General features: G+C 34.9%; 2 protein-coding genes and 1 long non-coding RNA gene across 4 annotated transcripts; 2 read left to right on the top strand and 1 right to left on the bottom strand.

Annotated features, from left to right (window-relative positions):
- Window positions 1–2,991: 2,991 nt before the first annotated feature.
- On the top strand, window positions 2,992–7,223 carry LOC117214989 (organic cation transporter protein-like). The gene is made up of 5 exons (XM_033461366.1): window positions 2,992–3,285; window positions 3,892–4,004; window positions 4,196–4,410; window positions 5,035–5,383; window positions 6,216–7,223. The coding sequence occupies exons 1-4, from the start codon at window positions 3,106–3,108 to the stop codon at window positions 5,121–5,123; spliced, it is 597 nt and encodes a 198-aa protein (XP_033317257.1). The 5' UTR covers window positions 2,992–3,105; the 3' UTR covers window positions 5,124–5,383; window positions 6,216–7,223.
- Window positions 7,224–14,160: 6,937 nt separating this feature from the next.
- Window positions 14,161–20,548, top strand: LOC117214988 (organic cation transporter protein-like). 2 transcript variants are annotated; one of them, XM_033461364.1, is made up of 9 exons: window positions 14,161–14,626; window positions 15,138–15,813; window positions 16,143–16,401; window positions 17,371–17,563; window positions 17,670–17,775; window positions 18,508–18,611; window positions 18,677–18,891; window positions 19,287–19,462; window positions 19,921–20,139. In XM_033461364.1, exons 2-9 carry the CDS (start codon window positions 15,586–15,588, stop codon window positions 20,137–20,139), a joined length of 1,500 nt encoding a protein of 499 aa, XP_033317255.1. In that variant the 5' UTR covers window positions 14,161–14,626; window positions 15,138–15,585. The 2 variants fall into 2 exon arrangements, with proteins under 2 accessions (XP_033317255.1, XP_033317256.1); XM_033461365.1 differs by lacking the exon at window positions 14,161–14,626 and having other exon boundaries at window positions 14,807–15,813; window positions 19,921–20,548.
- Window positions 16,200–17,378, bottom strand: LOC117214990. Its single transcript, XR_004489000.1, has 2 exons — window positions 17,180–17,378; window positions 16,200–16,375 (listed from the first exon to the last, which is right to left on the bottom strand). It is a non-coding gene; the product is annotated as an uncharacterized LOC117214990 (long non-coding RNA).
- Window positions 20,549–20,821: the final 273 nt, after the last annotated feature.

The raw sequence follows: 20,821 nt of genomic DNA, 5'->3' as shown, positions 1-20,821 counted from the left end.
TATTTATCATTCTGACGTCATATTCGATATAATTATTATATGACTTTATTACGATCCTAATGAAATTCCAATATATTCATGAATATATAACAGAAACGTAATAATACTTTGTTGTACTAATTATGATACCATCATATATAATAAATATAAATAAATAAAAAATGTCTATAAATGCTAAGATACTTTTACGAGCCAACAGGCGAGAAGGAAGAAACGAAAGAAAAGAAAGAAGAGAACGAACGTTAATCAGTTTCGAAACGTTAACAACGTCCTTGCGTTGGACGGTGCTCGCGTTTATCGATTGGTCGCATTGCGAGATATCGGTCAGATTATTATTATTAATACGATCGTCTGTAATTTATCTTTGCTAACTGTGCCGCACGGAATCTTCGTTTACAATAAATGAGTTGTCGCTTTTGATCGAACGGTAACACGATATGAAATAACTAATAATAAATAACTAATAATAAATAATAAAAAAGGCAGTAAACCTTGAGAGGCGAAGTGATGAAACGAGTGGTCTCAGAGAAGCTTCTTTACGTCTTCTTCTCCTTTCTGTATCCTTTCTATGAGAATAATATCTCGTCTTCAGAAGAGATCTCCTCGCCCTATCTACGCGTTGTAAAGGCAATACAAACTGAATGATACATATATTTAAAAAACGATATTTTGTTGGTTTTATGAATATTGATTTTTATAACGTGAGGTTCTTCTACTCTTATTTTCTATTAAATTAATGATACATATATTTTAGAATGGCTGTCGCAATGGTGATGATGATGATGGTGATGATGATTTGCGAAAGAAGATGTTGAAAATTACAGACAGCATAAATAATATTTAGATTTCATGGAAGTTGATTTTTGTAATGCGAGGTTCTTCTATTCTTGTTTTTCATTAAATTTCTATGTAGAAAATTATTAAACATTTGGATATAACTGGGAGATTATTTCCGTTCATGCGTACCGGAGTTACTCGATGGTCTCGTACCGAAGCTGATAACCAACCCAGATTTTCAGGAAAGCGATTAATAGCTTAAAATTTATTCGTGCGAGATAATAATCCAAAATGTAGTTAAAGTTTTTAAGCATTGTTTGTTAGGATTACGAGAAAATGATGAATTAACAGTTATGTATAGACACGTTATATATATGTAGGAGGTCCAGAGCGTATTGGGAAAATTTACGGCGAATTAAACAGGAAATTCCGAGATATTTGCTCAAAATATCTGATTTGTGGAATTATCCTATAGCTATTTTATTTAATAAAAATTAATTCAGGTAATTTTAGAGAATAGAAATATCTGAAACTCGTGATTTAAACGAACGTTCGTCATTTTGGTTTATTATGAATTCTAATTGGTTCATTATGAAGCATGAAAAGTAAAGATCAATGGTACAAAGTGATTTTAAATAAGGAAGCGAGTTCCATGGTAAACATGGTTCGAGCATCGCAATTATAATAAAGCAAAAAAAAAAAAAAGAAACAACCACTGAGCGGTAATTATCAGGAAGCCACTAGTTACAACTAATTGAAGGTGATTCCGGATTAGAAGCAAGCCACTATTAAATGGCTAACACGGTTGCTTCATTAAGAGCAATTACTCCCTATTTTACGGCAACTACAAATAGACGTTGTTCACTATGATATATTTCCACGTGTTTATCGCATCTTGTCCTGTTATACGATTAAAGAGTTACAACCTTGCGTTTCTAATTTATTGGACGTATACGCACCAGACATTAATTTCGTCTACGTATTCGTGAAATTGCGAGATTCATTCATCGCGAAGGTCAGTTCAATTGTTCAAGATAACTTCTCATCGTTTTAATCTGTTTTCTTGTACGAAAATAGAGTAATATTTACTTGTCATTGCACTGTGGATATATATCGATATGTTCGTTCAGGAAGTCAATTGTTTTCATCGAATTAGACTCGACTTTCCGTAGAGAATGTTCGTTTCGACATAAATATGTATCTCAGGCTTATCGATCTTTCAATATCTACCATAAATAGCTTAACAAGGTAACACACGCTCGTGTTTGAATTATGTAAATGATCCTTTGACTCTAACGATCCGTTTATTCACAGTTAATTTATGATATTGCTAGTTACGCGTGATTCTACCTTTTGTATCTTTAAGAAATACAGGGTGATTGGTAATTGGTGGTACAAGCGGAAAGGGGGTGATTCTACGCGAAAAAAGAAGTCGAAAATATAGAATAAAAATTTAAAAATTTAAAAATTTAAAAATTTAAAAATTTAAAAATTTAAAAATTTAAAAATTTAAAAATTTAAAAATTTAAAAATTTAAAAAATTTTAAAAATAACGTCAATTGAGACAACGATCTACAGTGAGATCCGTTATAACGAGACGTGATAAAGTGCACGCGTACCGAGCGAAAATTCAAAGTCGATTTTCTCGAAAACAAAGCCTCAAACGAAAAATTTTTATTCTATATTTTCGACTTCTTTTTTCACGTAGAATCATCCCCTTTCCGCGTGTACCACCAGTTACCAACCACCCTGTATAATTCGTAAATAGAAACGTATTCTTGTCGATAAGTATCGAAACACTTACGGAAATTTAAATGGGCTTGAACAATCATCGGGAAATTATTAAAGTCCTTGTTATTAGATCTAAACACGATTTAATCGTAGAACTAAACACGTTTGTTAAATTAATCTATATATTGTATATCTACTTTTTATATATTTGTAACTCAAATTTTTCTTCTTCATATTGCGTTAAGTTGCCCCAAAAGTTTCTTTCGTTTTATATTATTTTATTGAATTACGTATGATCTATTTTGTCCCAATGAATATAATTCAATAAAATAATATAAAACAAAAAATAGTATGCGTCTATTATCTCCTTACGAGACGAAAGAAATTTCTGCGACAACCTAATATATTGTTCCATTCTTTATTCACAGAATATTTCTTTCACAGATGATTCTTCTAAATATTATGTTTTTTATTCCTGTATTAGAATACGTTGGACCAAAGTGGATGACATTCGTGGCGAATATGTCGATCGCAATATTCTTCACATTTGCAACTTGCATTCTACCCTGAATCGCCTATTATTTGGCCGACTGGAGGATGACCTGTATTGTCACCTCAGTTCCTTTTGTTCTAGCCGTAGGTACGCCATGGTTGATACCGGAAAGCGCTCGATGGCTGGTCAGTCAAGGTCAGATAGACAGGGCCATTAAAATCCTTGGTAAATTCGAGCGAATCAACGGCACCAAGGTGCCCGATGACATCTATAGACGATTCCGGGTAAATAAACCGATTACCGCAATCTTTTCCGTATTTTCTACTTTTATGATCTTTCCTGCTTTATGTGCGTTCTATAAATACCAATTTATATGCCTTTAAGCATATCATATAATCATTTTCTTTGAATAGAAGTCTAATTGGGTCTTTTACGTAATGAAAATTTGTTTACAACCTAGTAATTTTATATCTTATTCATCACCTAAATTGCCAGCGATAAATTGCTGTCAATTTCTGTTATTGTCTGTTATTGTCTATTTCTGTAATGTTATTTATTGAATTTGTATATTGTTTTTATCTTTGAAAATTTTTATACAAATAGATTAAACATTTGGAAACTGCTCAGTCTATGAATAGATCATGGCAATATTAACATTAATGTACGATATAAGGAGATAATCGACTTTCAGAGGTTTGATGTTTTATAAAGTAAAATGAAAAAATTTGCGAACGTCCAAGTAAACTATTTCGAAAGGATCGTCTCATACAAATATAACATAAACTTTCTTCCGGATTTTATCGTAATCTTTGTACACATAACAGATTCACATAAATTTGTAAGAAAAACAGACAAACGACATTAACTAGTTAAAAATTTGCTAATAACAGGAAACCTGTGCCAGAATCTGCAAAGAGGAGGAAGCAGACAAAACGTACTCCGTGTTGGATCTATTTAGAACGCCACGACTACGGAATATCACGATTCTATTTATTGTTATTTGGTTCGTATCGCTATTAAACAGATATCAAATAGATTGACGTAAAATCGGAATTGTATCTTGTAAAAATCTCACGAACAGTTTTATATCTTTTGTCTAAAAATACTTCATTTCTGAAGCAAGGAATTTGCTTCTCACATGAAATATGATAGCGTGCTTTTCTTTATCATATGAAATTGTTTTACGAAATATAGGATGGCGATTTCTTTGGTGTTCGATGGTCACGTACGAAACGTCGATAATTTAGGCCTGGACGTGTTTGTTACGTTCACGATTGCTGCAGCAACCGAGCTGCCTGCTGACACGTTCCTCACGCTCGTTCTTGATCGATGGGGCAGAAGATGGCTGGCGTGTGGTTCCCTCGTCATTTCTGGTATCTTCAGCATCTGGGCTTCTGCCGTTTCCAATAGTTCGTACATTTCGTTTTTATATATTCACCCTTCTATATTACTGATCAATCTTCTAAATAACCTAAGTCGATAATTTTGACTTAATCAGACGAATATTTTTCATTCGTATAACATTGTGCTTTTTGAAAGGAAGAAAATGTATATTTTGGAATATTTATAACATGCAAATGCTTGTAGATTATTTGCTACATTGCTAGAATAGTTTCCAAGCCCTATCATGTATCCGTTGTAAAGATATTTTATTTCCCCTTCTACTGCTTTGATCATAAGATCGCTTCGTATTTCCGCATATATCAAAGGGCGTTGGCAATAGTCCTCAAAATGATGGGCTTCAGCGCTCCAGCAGTGCTATATGGCTTTCAGTAGCCGTAATCCATAATACAATCCCTTAGATTCAAATTGGCTAGATTAACGTTTTATAGATAAGAAGCTTATTGCTTGTGCTTAGCTTAGAGCTAAGCACGCTTATATTAAGCTTAGCAAATGCTTGTATCAACTATTGCAGACAACCAGACAAATTACAGACAGATAAAATAATTTCTTCCCTTTTTATTCCTTAAAATTTTCTAAAATTATTTCATAAAAAATTAGAATTAAAAACTAATGCTAAAATTTTTTTTCAGGTATATATACAGCTTCTCTGGCAATTCTCGGTAGATTTTGGATAAACATTTCATACAATATCGGTCTCCAATATGCGGCTGAAGTATAACCAACTGTGGTTAGAGCTCAGGGTGTAGCTTTGATACATATAATGGGATACGTTGCTAGTATCCTCGCACCCTTCGTAGTCTATCTCAATGTTGTGTCCTCGTTCCTACCTCTTCTTGTGCTGGGCACACTCGGAATTATGGGCGGTCTTCTGACTCTCTTTTTGCCGGAAACATTGAATAAGGATCTTCCGCAGACGCTGCAGGACGGCGAGGATTTTGGAAAAGATCAGAAGATGTGGGATGTACCTTGTATCGGAAGGTAAAATCACATAAAGGAACTTTCGGTCTCCTTTTTTCAAAGATATTCACAGATCTTCAAGCTCCAAGTTCAAGATTCTCAAGCATTCTATTAGATCTACATCTTCGTATGCTTTCGTATTACTTTCTTCTTAAAATCTGTTAAATCTCTCAAAAGAAAACTGGACTATCTTCTTTCTTCAAATGCTTTTTAAATCTTTTGAACAGAAGAGAAGGATCGAGTTGGGAAGTTATTCAAATCTTTAAGCGATTGGATTCAATATTTTTAAACGCAATGTGTTACGCCACGAGGCGTACAACAGGCTGTATTTTCTAACCGTCGCTCGCGGTCCTACAACATCGCAGACGGATCGTCGCGGCTGCCCGGCAAACAAACATTGTAGTGGCAAGCGCATGGTTCATTAAGCAGGGCGACCTCCAGAAACGTCGACTCGTGGCCGTTATTTTACCTCGCGTAAAAGAATGTGGCGTGATCCGAAAGTAGTGGGGGTCGCCTTCCAGAAAAGACGAAAATAATCGAAGGGCGGGCAGTTCCTTCTGACGAGTCAAACGTGACACACCGAACATAGCAAACGAATTTATCTAGAGATCAAAGTCGAGTCAAATTTCTGTAACATCTTCATCAGATTATTGTAAAATATATTGTTCTATGTTAACCTGTTAATACAGTGTTACATTCATTAAACCACCTCTGTTATCCTAAACGAAACAGGGGAACGACTATTTCGCGGCGTCGATTAACATGATCGTAGCGAGAATTTACGACTCTGGCTGACGCGTTCTCCTAGCGGCCGCGTCTCTCCGCGAACGGTCGTAACACAATGTTTTGACAGGAAACGCGAGGACGAGGAGACACCACCGGTCGCCATGTTCCGATCATTTTCTAGATGCAGTGCGAGGAATTCGATGAGAGCGTCGCTTCGCGGTGAACCTTTAAGGAGTAGCGTGCTACGGAGATCGAGTATAAAATCGAGGAAAAGCGAAAACTCGATCACAGAGGTCGAAAGGCTGTAGCGAAACGTTCACCACGAAGTACAATATTTGTCGCGTTGATCTCGAGCAAAGAATCTTTAGTCTTCCAAAAACGTGCAATACATGTATTAGAGTAAGACAAGTTACTGAATCCAGTAATCTTAAATTCCACCGTCATTAATATTCATTATCACAAAACAGCGGATTTTTATGCAATTATGGGTGATTCGAAGATACGAAAATTTATAGAATGCGTATGACGCAAAATTTTGTAAAATATCCAAATGTACAGCACTATCGATGATATTTAATGGATAGAAACATACTTTTGCCCAAGTCCTTTCGATTGTATCAAATCTTTCAATTGTATTATTGTATCCACGAAAATATGCATTTGCATAGAGATCCGCAATGCAATTATCATCGCAATTTTTCATCAACAATGATTGATTAAAAATTCAATCATTAGGCGAGCGAATAAAAATTAGAGTAAGAACGTAGGTTAAAATAATTGTCGTAAATTGTCGTGGGTAGTTAATGTTAAAAATTAGTACTTTCCTTTGTTATAAAAGTTCCTGAAATTGTTCGTACAAAAGCTCCATCTTATAGAATATAGTGCAATAATCGTTATACTAGTAAAATAATAACATCATAAATATACAAAATATATTAACGAGATGAAAATAATATGGACAACGTGGTGTATGGCCACGAGTTTTGTACATATGTACGTGTAAGTATTTGTAGATCGATTAGCAATCGCAGAGACCTCGTGCGCATGTCACGCGACGAGATAGCGCGATTATTTTTATTATGATGTAAATCGTTCTTAGATGTTTTGTAATAAAACTTGCCAGTAAAACCTTCCCTGGATTCTGCTAATAGTTCTTCACCACTTGTTCCTTAGTCGATTGAATTAACGATACAAATAAGTATGAGATTATCTTAGGAAATCTCATTAATATTTTTGTCGACATCTGCGACGTAAAAGCGGGGTAATAATATTTTGAAGTTTTGACGACGCGTTGCTTACTATAGATATTGTCTGTACAGGATTCATCAATTTTTAGAGAGCCTAGTCTCGCCGAGATGGACATAATCCTCTTTAAAGCTGAACGTTTTAACACGTAATCCCACTAGCAAGCCATTGCAAAAATGATATTTCGATTAATGATGGAAAATCGCTTTTGAAGACAGAAAAATCTTCTTCGAAGGAAAAATTTGACCTAAATCTTTCGAATAAAATTAACGTAAAATCTGTGTTACGCCACGAGGCTTACCACAGGCTGTATTTTCTAACCGTCGCTCGCGGCCCTACAGTGTCGCAGGCAGACCGCCCTATCTGCCCGTCGGATCATATACAATGTATCGACGAGAGCATAGTTGTTGCCAAGCAGCGAGCTCTAGAAACGTCGATTTTTGACCGTTACGTTTTTCACGCAAGAAGAGGCATACGTGATCATAGGCGCGAGCGGTGGCGTGACCCGAGCATAGTGGGGGTCATCTTCCAAATGAGACAAAGGAATAATCGAAGGGGATCAGTTCCTTCTGACGAGTCAAACGTGACACTTCGACAAATCTGACGAGCAAACGAATTTATCTAGAGATATCGTAAAGTCGAGTCAAATTTCTGTAACATATTCATCATATTATTGTAAAATATATCATTCTATGTTAACCTGTTAATACAGTGTTACATTCATTAAACCACCTCTGTTGTCTTAACCGAAACAGGGGAACGACTATTTCGCGGCGTCGATTAACATAGTCGTCGCGAGAATTTACGCCTCTCGCTGACGCGTCCTCGCGACCGCATCTCTCCGCGAACGGTCGTACCAACTGTAACAAAGCATTTATTGACAAATTTAATATCTTTCTCCATAATCTCCATAAATCTGCAATACCCTTCCTTTGTATTTGTGTGCGTTATTGAATTGAATAAGACACCGATATAACAAGTTATAAATCACAGTTTATTCCAACAACGTCTCTCCGCGAACGGTCGTAACAATCTGTATATAAAATCGATAATTTCAGCATTCAACATGCTGTATATTATAATGCCAAGTTCACGTTATGTTCATAAAGAGTACAGAGATAATCTTCCAAGAAATTTCTCCCTAGAAGTGCTTGAAATCTCTTCTTGGAGAATCTTAGAAATGCGCGAAGAATATTCCAATTTCAGAGTGTTTCGAGAAATATCGTCGAGCTACAAATACCTGGAATTCGAATCGCAGCGAGTATTCGACGTATGCGTGGGAGTCGTTCGTGCTGTTACAGTGGAGAAACATGTTTTTGTTTTTACGGAGGTACAATTCAAGACTAATTGTAGATGTAACGCGATTTAAAGCTATAATAAGCGTGGAAAAACCATTCGCGATCGGCCAATTACTTTTTCCACTGTCAATTTATTAATTACGATTGCTTCTGAAAGTTTTCCTACGCGTAACTGCTAAACGAGAATTTTCCCATAGATCCCAGAAATTTCGTACACTTACTTTGCCATACCAGCTACCACAAGCAACCAAGAAAATATCGATGTCTTAATTTTCGCAACTTTCAGACATTCTTGAAATTTAGATAAATACAAATACAAATGCAAAACAATGCCGTTATAGATAAATACAAAAATTTCGAAGTTTTCCGCTTCTCAGAGAAATTTTGCTTGCATGTGTACGCAGTGCTCAGAAACTCGGCAGATTTAAGCCTAAAAGGATTAAAATTCGATGAAAAGATTACGAGATAATAAACTTCAAAGTCGATTACCACGGAAGTTTACATCGTGTGAAAGATTAAAAGGAATATTCTGACGAGCAGCTCTTAATAGTTTCAGCGTCTGATCCTCTAAAAACGTGACATTAATTGTTCGTGCCAAAGAGGCAGCTACGAATTGCAAAATATCGCGAGAATTCGATCTCGACGGGCGTAGAAAAGGCAGGGGCGGGAGAACAAAAGAGGATAACGTCTCAGATTTAAAAATGCGCTTGTCACATGATTTTTAAAACTTGTTTTTTTCGGTATCTAAAGCACACTTACAAACACGATTTTTTTTTTTAATTCGGTGAGCCGCGGAGAGCTGAATACGACTTTCGTATGGAAAGTCACGAAGGTACGATACGTTATATTTTTGCGAACTACTTACTTCATCTAGTCGGTTTTTTTCTTCTTTTTTCTTGAAGGAACGCATGGTTCTATATCGCTCTCTTTCTCTTCTTCTTCTTCAATGTAATTTTCACGTAGGAGACTTATCCGCCTCAAGTACGTATTATAATCTTTTATTGTAGACCATCGACGAAATGATTCTTCTCGATACCGTTTAGTAGCATCGTTATGGAAAATTCTTCTCTCTTCTCATTTTAATTCCCTTAACAGTCAATGGAATCCGATGCTATGCGCACAGCTACGTACGTGCAGTGCTATATCATCTCTATTCCATAAATATCGTTCACTGCCCCAATGTTAAGGTTCAACATACGAGAGTTCGCGACCTTTATCGTAGTTTCTGTCGCTAATTAATATTAACGTGATGCAATCTGAAGCGACGAGTAATGAATATGCCCCTCTAGCGTGACGAGTTATCGATCATACATGTTACGAGACGATTGTACCATTATTCGGTGCCAACTAGTAAGGTTGCGGAGAAGCATGCTGTCGACGACAGACGAGATTAATCTTACTGATTGCAGTCTTGACACAGACACGCACATATGTAAATGGGACACTTGTAAAGTTTCTATCACGATCGTTGTATTCTTTTTTTGCTTACGTAAAATGTGAAAGGCATTGTGACTCGTTTGCGATCATTGATAGTTTGTTTGGTGAGTGTGCTGTTATGAGTGGGATTAGTAGATGAAAAGATGATTTAACGTGGCGATTTTTATGATTGTAAATATTGACATCTTTTGACGCCGATTTGTATGTTTTTTTAATATTAATATAGAGTGGAATAGATACACCATTGGGGATTAAATGTTTTTAATCTTTCGTTTCTAAGCTTTAATTAATTACGTTTCAGAGTTACTCGAATGAACTATATCTTAAAGAATAAAATTCGAGTTTGATTATGCGTTCGTAAAAATTGGATTAAATTTGAGTTATTGCCACTTGAAGACACTTCGTTACAATAATCATTGTAAATAAAATTAAGAAGTTAAGTAAAACTAGGAACATTATATTTGTCTACGATTTTTTACATTTCTGCGAGACGCACATGTTTCATTGCTAACGAAATAATTAAGTTTATTATAAAATATGAAGGTAAATACGCTTCGTATTAGCAAGTTAATTTTCGAAAGCTAAATGTAGATATTATTATTTGAATGTCATAAATACCCGATACAACAAGTACATACATGAAGTGACACACACTTGTGTATTCATGAGTTTTTAATTGCCTTCTACGAGTTTACGAATTATAAAATTTTATAATTACAAATTACACACTCGAATGATAGATTATTTAAATATTTAAATACGTGTAATAAAATTTCGATTTATTCGATAAATATTATGTTCAGATAAACTCTCCGTTTTGTCTACTTTTCATATCTTTTGGAATCTTGTTAAAAAATAATGAAAAATGGGGTTCGTTATAAATTCATGATTTAGTTAACGATGTTCAAGGACGTTTAATCTGAAGGATCAGAAGGAAAATCACGATCGTTACGAGACAACGTGAGAAAATTTAATGCCGCAGATTGTCTGAAATCAGCCATAATCGCATTGTTACTTACTGAGCGATTCTTAGATCCTTTAGTTCTGTTTGTTTTGCCGACGAAACACGTATAACATGATCTGTTACCGATACTAGGTGATAAATGAACAATAAGGAAGTGAAACTGGTAAATTCCATGAAGGAATACATTATCAGTTTGGAAAAGATAGATGATCAAGATAGATCACGATCATTATGTATTAGTATGGCAAAATGAAGACTGAAATATTTGTACAATATTACAGTAAATAATTAATAACAGATTTCGTGTTAATAAAATGATAAAAAATATTAAATTTAGGTTTAATATTTTAAGCATTTAAAAAAGATGGAACAGAAAACTGTGATAGGCTTTGATCTTTGAGTATTAGATGGTACGATAAGTATCGTTTTCGAAAAAAGAGTATTAATAAATGTAAAGCATTTTAAAAATGAAAATTTTCCATTAGCAAATTTCTCGTCTCTTCTAGTCAGAAATTAAAATTGAATGAACTGTTTTTGGGTAATATTATGGAATTCTCTTTAGTTACGTGTTTATAATACATAACAGAAATGTATCTATTGTTCAAGATCCATCGTTCTACTGTTATGGAAACCAGAAGCGAACACAGATTTCCCTCAGTCCGACCTCTACACAGTCAGTGAAAGCATTTTCATACAACAAAGTAAAGATAAAAAATTTTCCTTCGACGACGCAATGCGATTCCAGTCACGTTGCTTAATGATCTATCAAGGTAGACAGGATTCTTGAGGAACCAATGTAATTACGTGACTACGATCATAATTTTTCTAAGGTCTCTGTACCCATAAACAATATTGTGATCCCGTTTGTTATTTAATATAATTACTTATATCTAGTTATATTTAGTTATTAAATATTAGCATAATTTACTATATGTAATTCAGTAAATCGGTACAAGATCTAAAGAAAATATTTCTTACGTATGATTTTGACGAACTTTGTGTAAAAATCTATAAAACTAGAAGTTGCTTAGTTTATATACAGATAAAGAAAAGCATCGTTTATATCGTCGAGATATCACATTTATATCATTTTAAAAATAAAAATTCTTCATCAAAGCGAAGAACATTTTCATAAAAAATTACGAACAGAATATCTCGATTCTACAATCTACTGTAAACAAGATAAGTATCGATAATGAATAAATCTTGACATTGAATTTTATTCAAAAAGTTTTATTCAAAAGTGATATCAAATAATCCGTAATGACATTTATTACTCCAATCATATCAGTCAACTACTACCTACCGCGTAATACGCGATCGATTTTCAAACGCACCCTCCCCGTCCCCCCCCCACCCAAATAGAGTTTCCAGTGTAATTCTGTTATTCTTGAATCTTCGGCTTGTTTTTCATTTTTTAGCTCACTTTAAAATTTCTTCTGGCTTCAATTGTGCCACGATTTAAAGTTTTCCGTGTATACGTTTAGGACGTTACTGCGTGCGGAAATAGTACAGAAGGCCTCTAATTATACCGTCTACAATATTATTTATAGACTTTGAACCATATAGTACGTAAGTATGTAATTGTATATCTGTCGTGGTTCATTTTATCCTTCTCTGTTGCGTGAACCAGCGGTTAGGAGCGACACTAAATCAAGTGGGAATGAAACTCGTTGAAACAACGCTAGACATGGTAACGGATCCATGACTGTGCTTCTGTTATTACCAACGCCAGTAACGGTTAAACCTATTGCATGTGTGTAAGTTGGAAGTTACGTACATAACTTATGCACACCCGTTGTGTGTTTCGCGATCCCATATTTCTTTTAATTTGAATTTTATGAAACTTTTTGTTCGATAATTGATGTGCCATATTACATCCGTCACATTCAATGTTATATGGTGTAATTTCTTTAGTTGTGGTGTTATGTAAGTTACGAGGTCATTCCTGTGTTTGGACATGTGTTTGGAATGTAGTGTGTATCTTTCTCTTCGTATGTACATACTGAGTAGAGACTGTCTGTCTTTCGCTAGAAGAATATTCTGCATATAGTTATTTACTGTTCTTGATATTTGATTTTGGAAATTTAATTTTCGCTTTGCTTGTATCTTCGAGCGTAAGGTGAAATTTGTACAGACATATCTAGTAATTTGTTAATCGTACTGTTCGAAATTATTGTGTGTGTGAATATTTCGGTGAATATAAACTACGAAAACCTGTCCTTGATTTTTTATGGTAACAAAGCAGTCTTTTCAGAAGAAACAATATTCATAAATCAGTCCCTTCGCAAAAAGCTAATTCTACGAATCTTGTTAGAAGAAACCGGTTGACGAAACTACGTGTCCCTTCAGGAGAGGTCTAATTTATAGAGGTAGCTTGCAAGAAAAAACCAATCTCACAAAAAGCTTGAGCATTCTTAATTAATCCTCTTTAGAATTCAATTACATTTATGCCTTTTGTAAATATTAATTCTAAAATAACGATGCTAACATTTCTAACCTACAGAGTATCAACAAATAACATAACGCAATTCCCCATTTCAATTAAATATGAAAAATATACTAGAGTCGATCCAAGATCAAACCCGGTAAAACAAACGACAAATTTACCTGAAAAGTCCACTGAATTCGTTTCAATACATCCGTTATTTAAATTGCAAAAATCAGTTGTGTTTCAACGTCAATTTTTAACACCGTCCATATATCGCAATTTTAGTACGCGACAAGACGACAATACAATTCATTTCAACACCATTGAAAAGTATGGCTGGCTTCGGACAACCGGTTTCCGGCGTGGCGCCACTATGCTTTGGAGAAACAAGGAAATACATATGTATGCACCTTGCTTTTTGTGAGACAGAAGAACTCTGTGTCTCTGTTCTACCAACGTCGCTGTTGCGACGATTTGCCGCAAACCTAAATGGAGTTCGATCAATGGCGACGCGAGCACGTGGTCCTCGATGTCCGCGATCGGGAAATCGTGTTTTCCAAACTATTTCTAGTTTCGCCGGTTCCACTGTCAATCAACGTTTCTTCCTTTGGTTCCGTTTCTCTTCGATTCTCTCCTTTTTTATTGGCAAACACGTGTCACCGAGTATCGTGTTCGTCTTCGCTAAGCAAGCTTATTTCATCATATTTGTACAAGACTTCGTGAACATCGGACGTTTTTCTCCTCTCTTTTCGAATAAGAAAATCCTATCGTTGTTTAACTAACAATTGCATTTCTTTAAATGGAAATGTGGTCGTGTCTCCTTTATATTTTCAATTAGCCAGGGAATTTAGGTTTATTGCCGTGGAAACTTGATCGGTTGTTTACGTAAGGATCTGCGACTCTGCTTCATCTTCGAGGAAAATTTCATCGAATACAATCGTTTCACTCAATGATTGGATCAGTCGAAAGGGAGATTCCGTGACTGCCTGTATAAATATTGATCATAGTGTCTCTTGAAGGGAAGCTGTACCAATCTTGTTGATTTAACTACTGATCCTACTTTATCCTCGAGAAAAATTACTTACTTTGATTGTTTGACCATTAATTTTAGCGTTTCTTCGAGGGAAACAGTGTTGATCGCTCGAGTCTGCTTCTTTCTCAAGGTAAATTGTATTTACTATTTACTCGATCAGCTATTTTATTTTCTTTTCCCGGAGAAACCTTGTTTCTCGCCTGTTTGACCATCCGCGCTATTTCTTCTTTGAGATAAACTGCAGCGATTATTCGTGTAATCAACAAATCTACTTTTTCTTTCTTTACGAAGGAAATCGTGTATTTAACGAAATCTCGCTTGTTTAGTCATTGATTCCGCTAACTTTTCCAAATAAATCGTCAATCATTCGCTCGATTGCCAATTCTAATTTTGCTTCGAAGCAAACTGCGTTGATTATTCGTATAACCTTTTTAATAGAAACTGTTTTTCGCCTATTTTATCGCCAATTTCCTTTTCAAAATAACATGTATTAATTATTCGTTTAATCGCAGATTTTATTTTATTTTATTTCTATTTCTATTTCGTTTTATCATCGATTTTCCGCCGTCTTCAAAGAAACCCACGTGAATTACTTTAATTGCTTTTTCAAACTAATTTTATTTCTTTACTTTTAAATTAAGAAGCAGCAACGAAAATGCTACAATAACGGAAAAATTCTTCGGTTATCTCCACAAAGAACACGAAGGTATCGAACTTAGTGTATTGAGACATTTTGTTCGTTGGAAGTTAGTCGACGACATTTGGAACGGAAAGATACATTTGACATGATTTAGTGTGACGTTGAGAGAGAAAAATGGTTTGATCGAGGGTGCCCTTAATTACTAATTTCATAACTTGCTGTTAATCGATCTGACAGTGATATTAGTGGATGTGGTTGGTAGTGCCTGATTAATCGTGATCGATATTTTGAACAAAGAGCAACGAGAAACGATCGCGATTTCTGGAATTTCTCGAATTTTCGAACATTTCGAAAATTATTAGAAAATATTGTAGAAAAATTTCACGATAAGATACAAGATATTTTTGGATTACTCTGTCTGGACTTTGGTTCTTATTTTAATAATTAAAATGATCAATCATCTATCGTATGGGGTGTTTAGGATTAAGATAGCGATTCCAGTGACGAACGTTTATCCCTATTACGAACAATGTCAACGGAAGGACGTAAACTTCACAGAGCTGTTGAAGAGCGATAAGAGCCTGAGCTCATCGGGCTTCCAAACAAACAAAACGATAAAATGTACTCAATGGGAGTATAATTTTACGCAGATTCCATATCCTAGTATAGGAACTGAGGTGAAGTATTCACATCGTTGTCTGAATCGCATGCTTCGAAATTCTTACACTTCTGCTGCGTTCTTTGGGTCATTTCCGATCTAATCTAATCTTGTTATAGTAAATTTCTTAAGTTTAAAGAAAGTATAAGACGATAATTGTTAGTACGGATAATTCCTCGTTCCGATTTTACGCGAACGTTTTTTTCAGAGCATAAAGAACTCTTTCATTCATCGAACTGCGAGCAGAATCGAGATATAAAAATTCGAAGACCGCAGCAGGATTAAAATTATATTCTGAAAAATATGAATCTGGTTTTTCGCTGACTAACTCTTAACCTTGGTGATTAGCTAGATTGGGTATGCGACCGAGAATACCTCGTATCAACGGCGCAGGCCATCTTCTTCTGCGGATCCATCATCGGTGGTTTCCTAGTCGGTTGGATCGCCGATCACAAGGGTCGTATCCCAGCTTTAATGTTCTGCAATGGTATCGCCCTTTTTGCCTCCATTTTCACTGCCAGCGCAAATAGTTTTTGGTCATTCGCCGTCTGTAGGTTTCTCACTGGACTGGCGTTCGATAACTGTATCAACATTCCTCTGATTATCGGTAAGCCTTCTACGAAGTAGAAAGTGCGAGAGGTTCGACCGATAAGCCAATGTTTCAGTCACGCGAGAGATAACGTTAGTATGAAGTCAATGTTTCTATTACGTGAAAGATGATGTTGCGTGAGAAATTTTTGATGAATTGTTCCTCGAAGATAATTTTGACGTTGCTGTACTCGATTGAACTATACGGTTCGAGTTCTTGATTCAACAGCTTTTGCCACCACCAGAGATGAATATATTGATTTTGTTATTGTTAAAGATCGTTTCATCGATTTTCATGTCGTCGAGGATAGTTATATCTTGATATTCTTAAATCGAGTTATACAAGGTGGTTGGTAACTGGTGGTACAAGCGGAAAGAAGTCGAAAATATAGAATACAAATTTTTTTTTTTAATTCTTCCATCGAGACAACGATCTACAGTGAGATCCGTTATAACGAGACGCGATAAAGTGCACGCGTATCGAGCGAAAATTCAAAGTCGATTTTCTCGAAAACAAAGCCTCGAACGAAAAATTTTTATTCTATATTTTCGACTTCTTTTTTCGCGTAGAATCACCCCCTTTCCGCTTGTACCACCAGTTACCAACCACTCTGTATATTCGTTCGAAATGAAAATTATCACAAAATTTTCAACACGTAATTCGTTTAAATACGTTAGAAGCAAAACACGTGCATTATGTAGCGCTTTTTGTTATACGGACCAGCTCAAACTCGGAACATTCACGTTTGCAGAGTAAACGGATTAATTTAAAATCGGAATTATATTTATAATCTTACAATTATCCTACAATTATGTTGATGGTATCGTTCATTCGGCTCGTCATCAATCGCTCCATATTAATAATAACCGGTTTCACTCGATAAATCTTCCATGTTCTATTACTGCAACATAAAGAATAATCGTCGTTAAGTATCTTGATATAATAATCAGTTATTCCGAGAGTCATCGACGATCAATTATCCCACAGTTCTCGAATATATGGCTGTTTCGAAACGAACGTTGGTCGTGAATATCGCCTTTGGCGTATACTTCGCAGTGGCCAGTACAATTTTACCATGGATAGCCTATTATATCGCGAACTGGAGATATTTTACTTACGTTACTGCCATACCGCTGTTATCTGTCGCTATCACACCGTGGATTCTTCCCGAGAGCGCCCGGTAAGTAAACTCCTAATCGTTCGATTATTCGAATTCCCAACTTGCGCTTTGAGATTTATGCAAATTTACTTATCGATCCATATCACTCGTATTTGCTCTGTTCAAGTTGGTACGTTTCCAACGGGATGATGGACAAGGTTGTTGAGAAACTACGGAGAATAGCTAGGATCAATCGTAGAAATCCAGACTCGCGTATTTGCGATATATTCGTCGTAAGTTCGATCAAATAGAATTCTAGAAAGCTTACGCGAAATCATACGGTACAGTACTTGAATCTGTGCTGACAGATATATTTGATTCACGTCGAAAACACACAGACTCGCGAATGTATTTTAACATGCATAGACAGGTTTTAAAAATGAAACGCGATGAAAAATGAAATATGAAATGAAACTTGACTGTCGCGATTCCATTGTGGTATTATATCGATCTCGTACAAAATTTGAAGTAAATCTGGGAATTTATATAGAAATTATAAAATATTTACAATTTACAAGTACAATCGGGGATAAAAATAAGCTGCTATAGTTAATGGAAATAGATGTGAAGAAAGTATAATCAAATTAGTATCAGCCTCATATACTTGAGTTTTATTTATTATATTTCCTTCTAATAATATGCGGATAGTTCAGCAAATGATTGAAATGAATTTTTACATTTTCTCCACTAATCCACTTAGTTTTGTTCCCGACTGTATTTCGGATCAGAAAAGTATTTAATCAACCAACCACCCATTATATTAATAAATCTCGATATCAAAAGCCATGCCGACTAATTCCATAAAACAGAATGCAAAGTGCCACTGTTCGTGCTATCTATTAATGACGAATAAAATGAAAATAAAATTTCTTTTCAGTGTGTTATGAATTTTGAACTGTGTAAGGGCTAAAGGCACGACTCGTATTATATCTTTCGTTAATTATTCTCGAAATAAATTCTTGCAGAGTAACATGGAGGCACCGGACAAAATTCAAGAATCAGCGACGCTGCTCGATCTGTTCAGAACGCCACGGTTGGCGAGAAACACTATTCTTCTAGTTGCATTCTGGCAAGTATAAGATACGAGTTCATGTTGCGAGAAAACCTTCATAAATAACCGATACAATCTTGTAGGTGTTTCACCCTGATCTCGTTCGACGGTCACGTGTATTCATTAAAACTTATCCAGAGCTCGGTGTTCGTGTCGTTCTCGATCGCCTGTGCCACAGAACTTCCAGCTGGGTTATTACTCGCCCTGTTGCTCGACCGATGGGGTCGTAGACTCTGCGGATTTCTCACGATGGCAATGACCTGTGTACTCAGTATCGCTGAACTTATGCTGCATTCCAGTAAATATATCGATCTGTTTATTAAAGTAAAATTAAAACGATTATAATGACGTATTATTGAGAAAAATCTGAAATTAAGTTTATGATGAATGTAAAAGAATTTTGGCAACTTCGAAGGTATTAATCTTGGAAAATAATTATTTTGATGGAACTAGAATTTAGGAATTATTAGGAATTAATTTAGTGGCGAAATTGAAAGAGGTGTGCACATTTTAGAAGCAATAATTTTCTATATGTTGGTTTTCTAGAATTTGGAGATTTATAGAAGTTTAAAGTTTGTGTGAAATTTTAATTTGATTTTGATTAAGCTTCGATCGGACTATATTTTTAATTAAACTTACAATCAAGTATTGTGTATCCAGGATTAATTTTGTATTTTTTAATTTATTCCCCAGTGCTCGCGAAATTAGTAATGTCAATATTGTCGCGATTCTGTCTGAACATGGCAGCCAATGTTGGTCTTCAGTATGCAGCAGAACTTCTGCCCACGCCAGTCAGATCGCAGGGCGTATCTTTCATTCATATTTTCGGAATAGTTGCACACTCTTTGGCGCCATATATCACTGACTCGGTAAATAAATATTTATACTACTATTGTTGTTACAACATTTTTGAAACACCGCTAAGTACATCCACGTTCAACTTCTCTTTAATTTATTCCAAAAGATACAATAAGCGCTATTAGAAATTATGAAAAAGTTCTCATGTAAATTTTCTCATGAAAATGTAAAATAGTTTTTTTCTTACCTTAAAACAAGTTGTTTCCTGAAGAAATTAAATATTATAAAAATCTGATCAAAATATTTCTCACTTTCTAGAAAGCCCGTTTTGGAAGTTGCAACCAACGCTTTTCTTTAACTGATCTTTAATCAAAAAATTGAAATTTAAAATAAAAAATGATGGAATAACTTAAGATATGAAACTATATTGGTTGAAACTTTCTAATGAAACTTTTTAAATGAGAAATACTTTGACCAGATTTTCATGGTATTTAACCTTTGCTCATATAAATTAATATTTGTTCATTAGGCTGCAATTTGGGAGGGATTTCCAATGCTCATTATCAGCACGGTGTCCTTTTTTGGCGCTGCACTGGTTTTGTTCCTGCCGGAAACTGTCGGCCAGAATCTTCCTCAGACTATCAAGCAAAGCGAAGAATTCGGAAGGGACCAACATTTCTGGTCGTTGCCTCGCTACCATAAGACACACTTCAATGGACATCAACACTATCACTCCTGTGAACGATAATTATCTGATTTTTAATACTAATTCAATTAAAAAACACGAAGGAGGATTCGTGTTTTTTTAGAAGTAACAATATTACAAGCGGATCAGTCTGACGATTTTTGTATGAGAAAAAATCGGAACATATTATTTTTCTATTCTCCTACATTAATTTTTATTTTTATCGTTTACGTTTAAGAATTTGTAAGCCTTAATTCTAAAAAGAGCGAGCTTAGAAATCGTGTTCCTATATAATTTTTATTATTATCTTTTAAGAGCTTTTATAATTTTAATGCTAATTTTCACTTGCGTTACGCACGTTCGAATCGTTCAGCGGTTGGTGCTAATTTGATATTCAAAGATATTACGTAGAATAATATCGAAAATGTTACGTAAATTAATAATTACGTAATTTATTAATTAGGTAAATAATAAATTAGGGAGATTTAAATTTTTGATTCCTTTAATGTTTTTAACATTTTTTACTGGAATATATTGGACAAAATCTTATTTAAAAAAATAGTACGTTTAGATAATTTTTCTTTGTGAAAAGAAACAGTTTTATATCTTTTGAACGATTATCCACGTATTTTTAACGATTATTTATCTATTCGTTATATTTTTTTGTACGATTTTAAATAACGTACAATATTAATAAAATCCAAGCTTGAAGACTTTTTAAATTATTGTTATAATTTCTTCAGCA

This window comes from Bombus bifarius, unplaced genomic scaffold, assembly GCF_011952205.1.
Source record: "Bombus bifarius isolate JDL3187 unplaced genomic scaffold, Bbif_JDL3187 scf7180000009286_frag, whole genome shotgun sequence".
In the NCBI taxonomy this organism is placed as follows: domain Eukaryota; kingdom Metazoa; phylum Arthropoda; class Insecta; order Hymenoptera; family Apidae; genus Bombus; species Bombus bifarius.
This window is presented reverse-complemented; position numbering and strand designations above follow the sequence as displayed.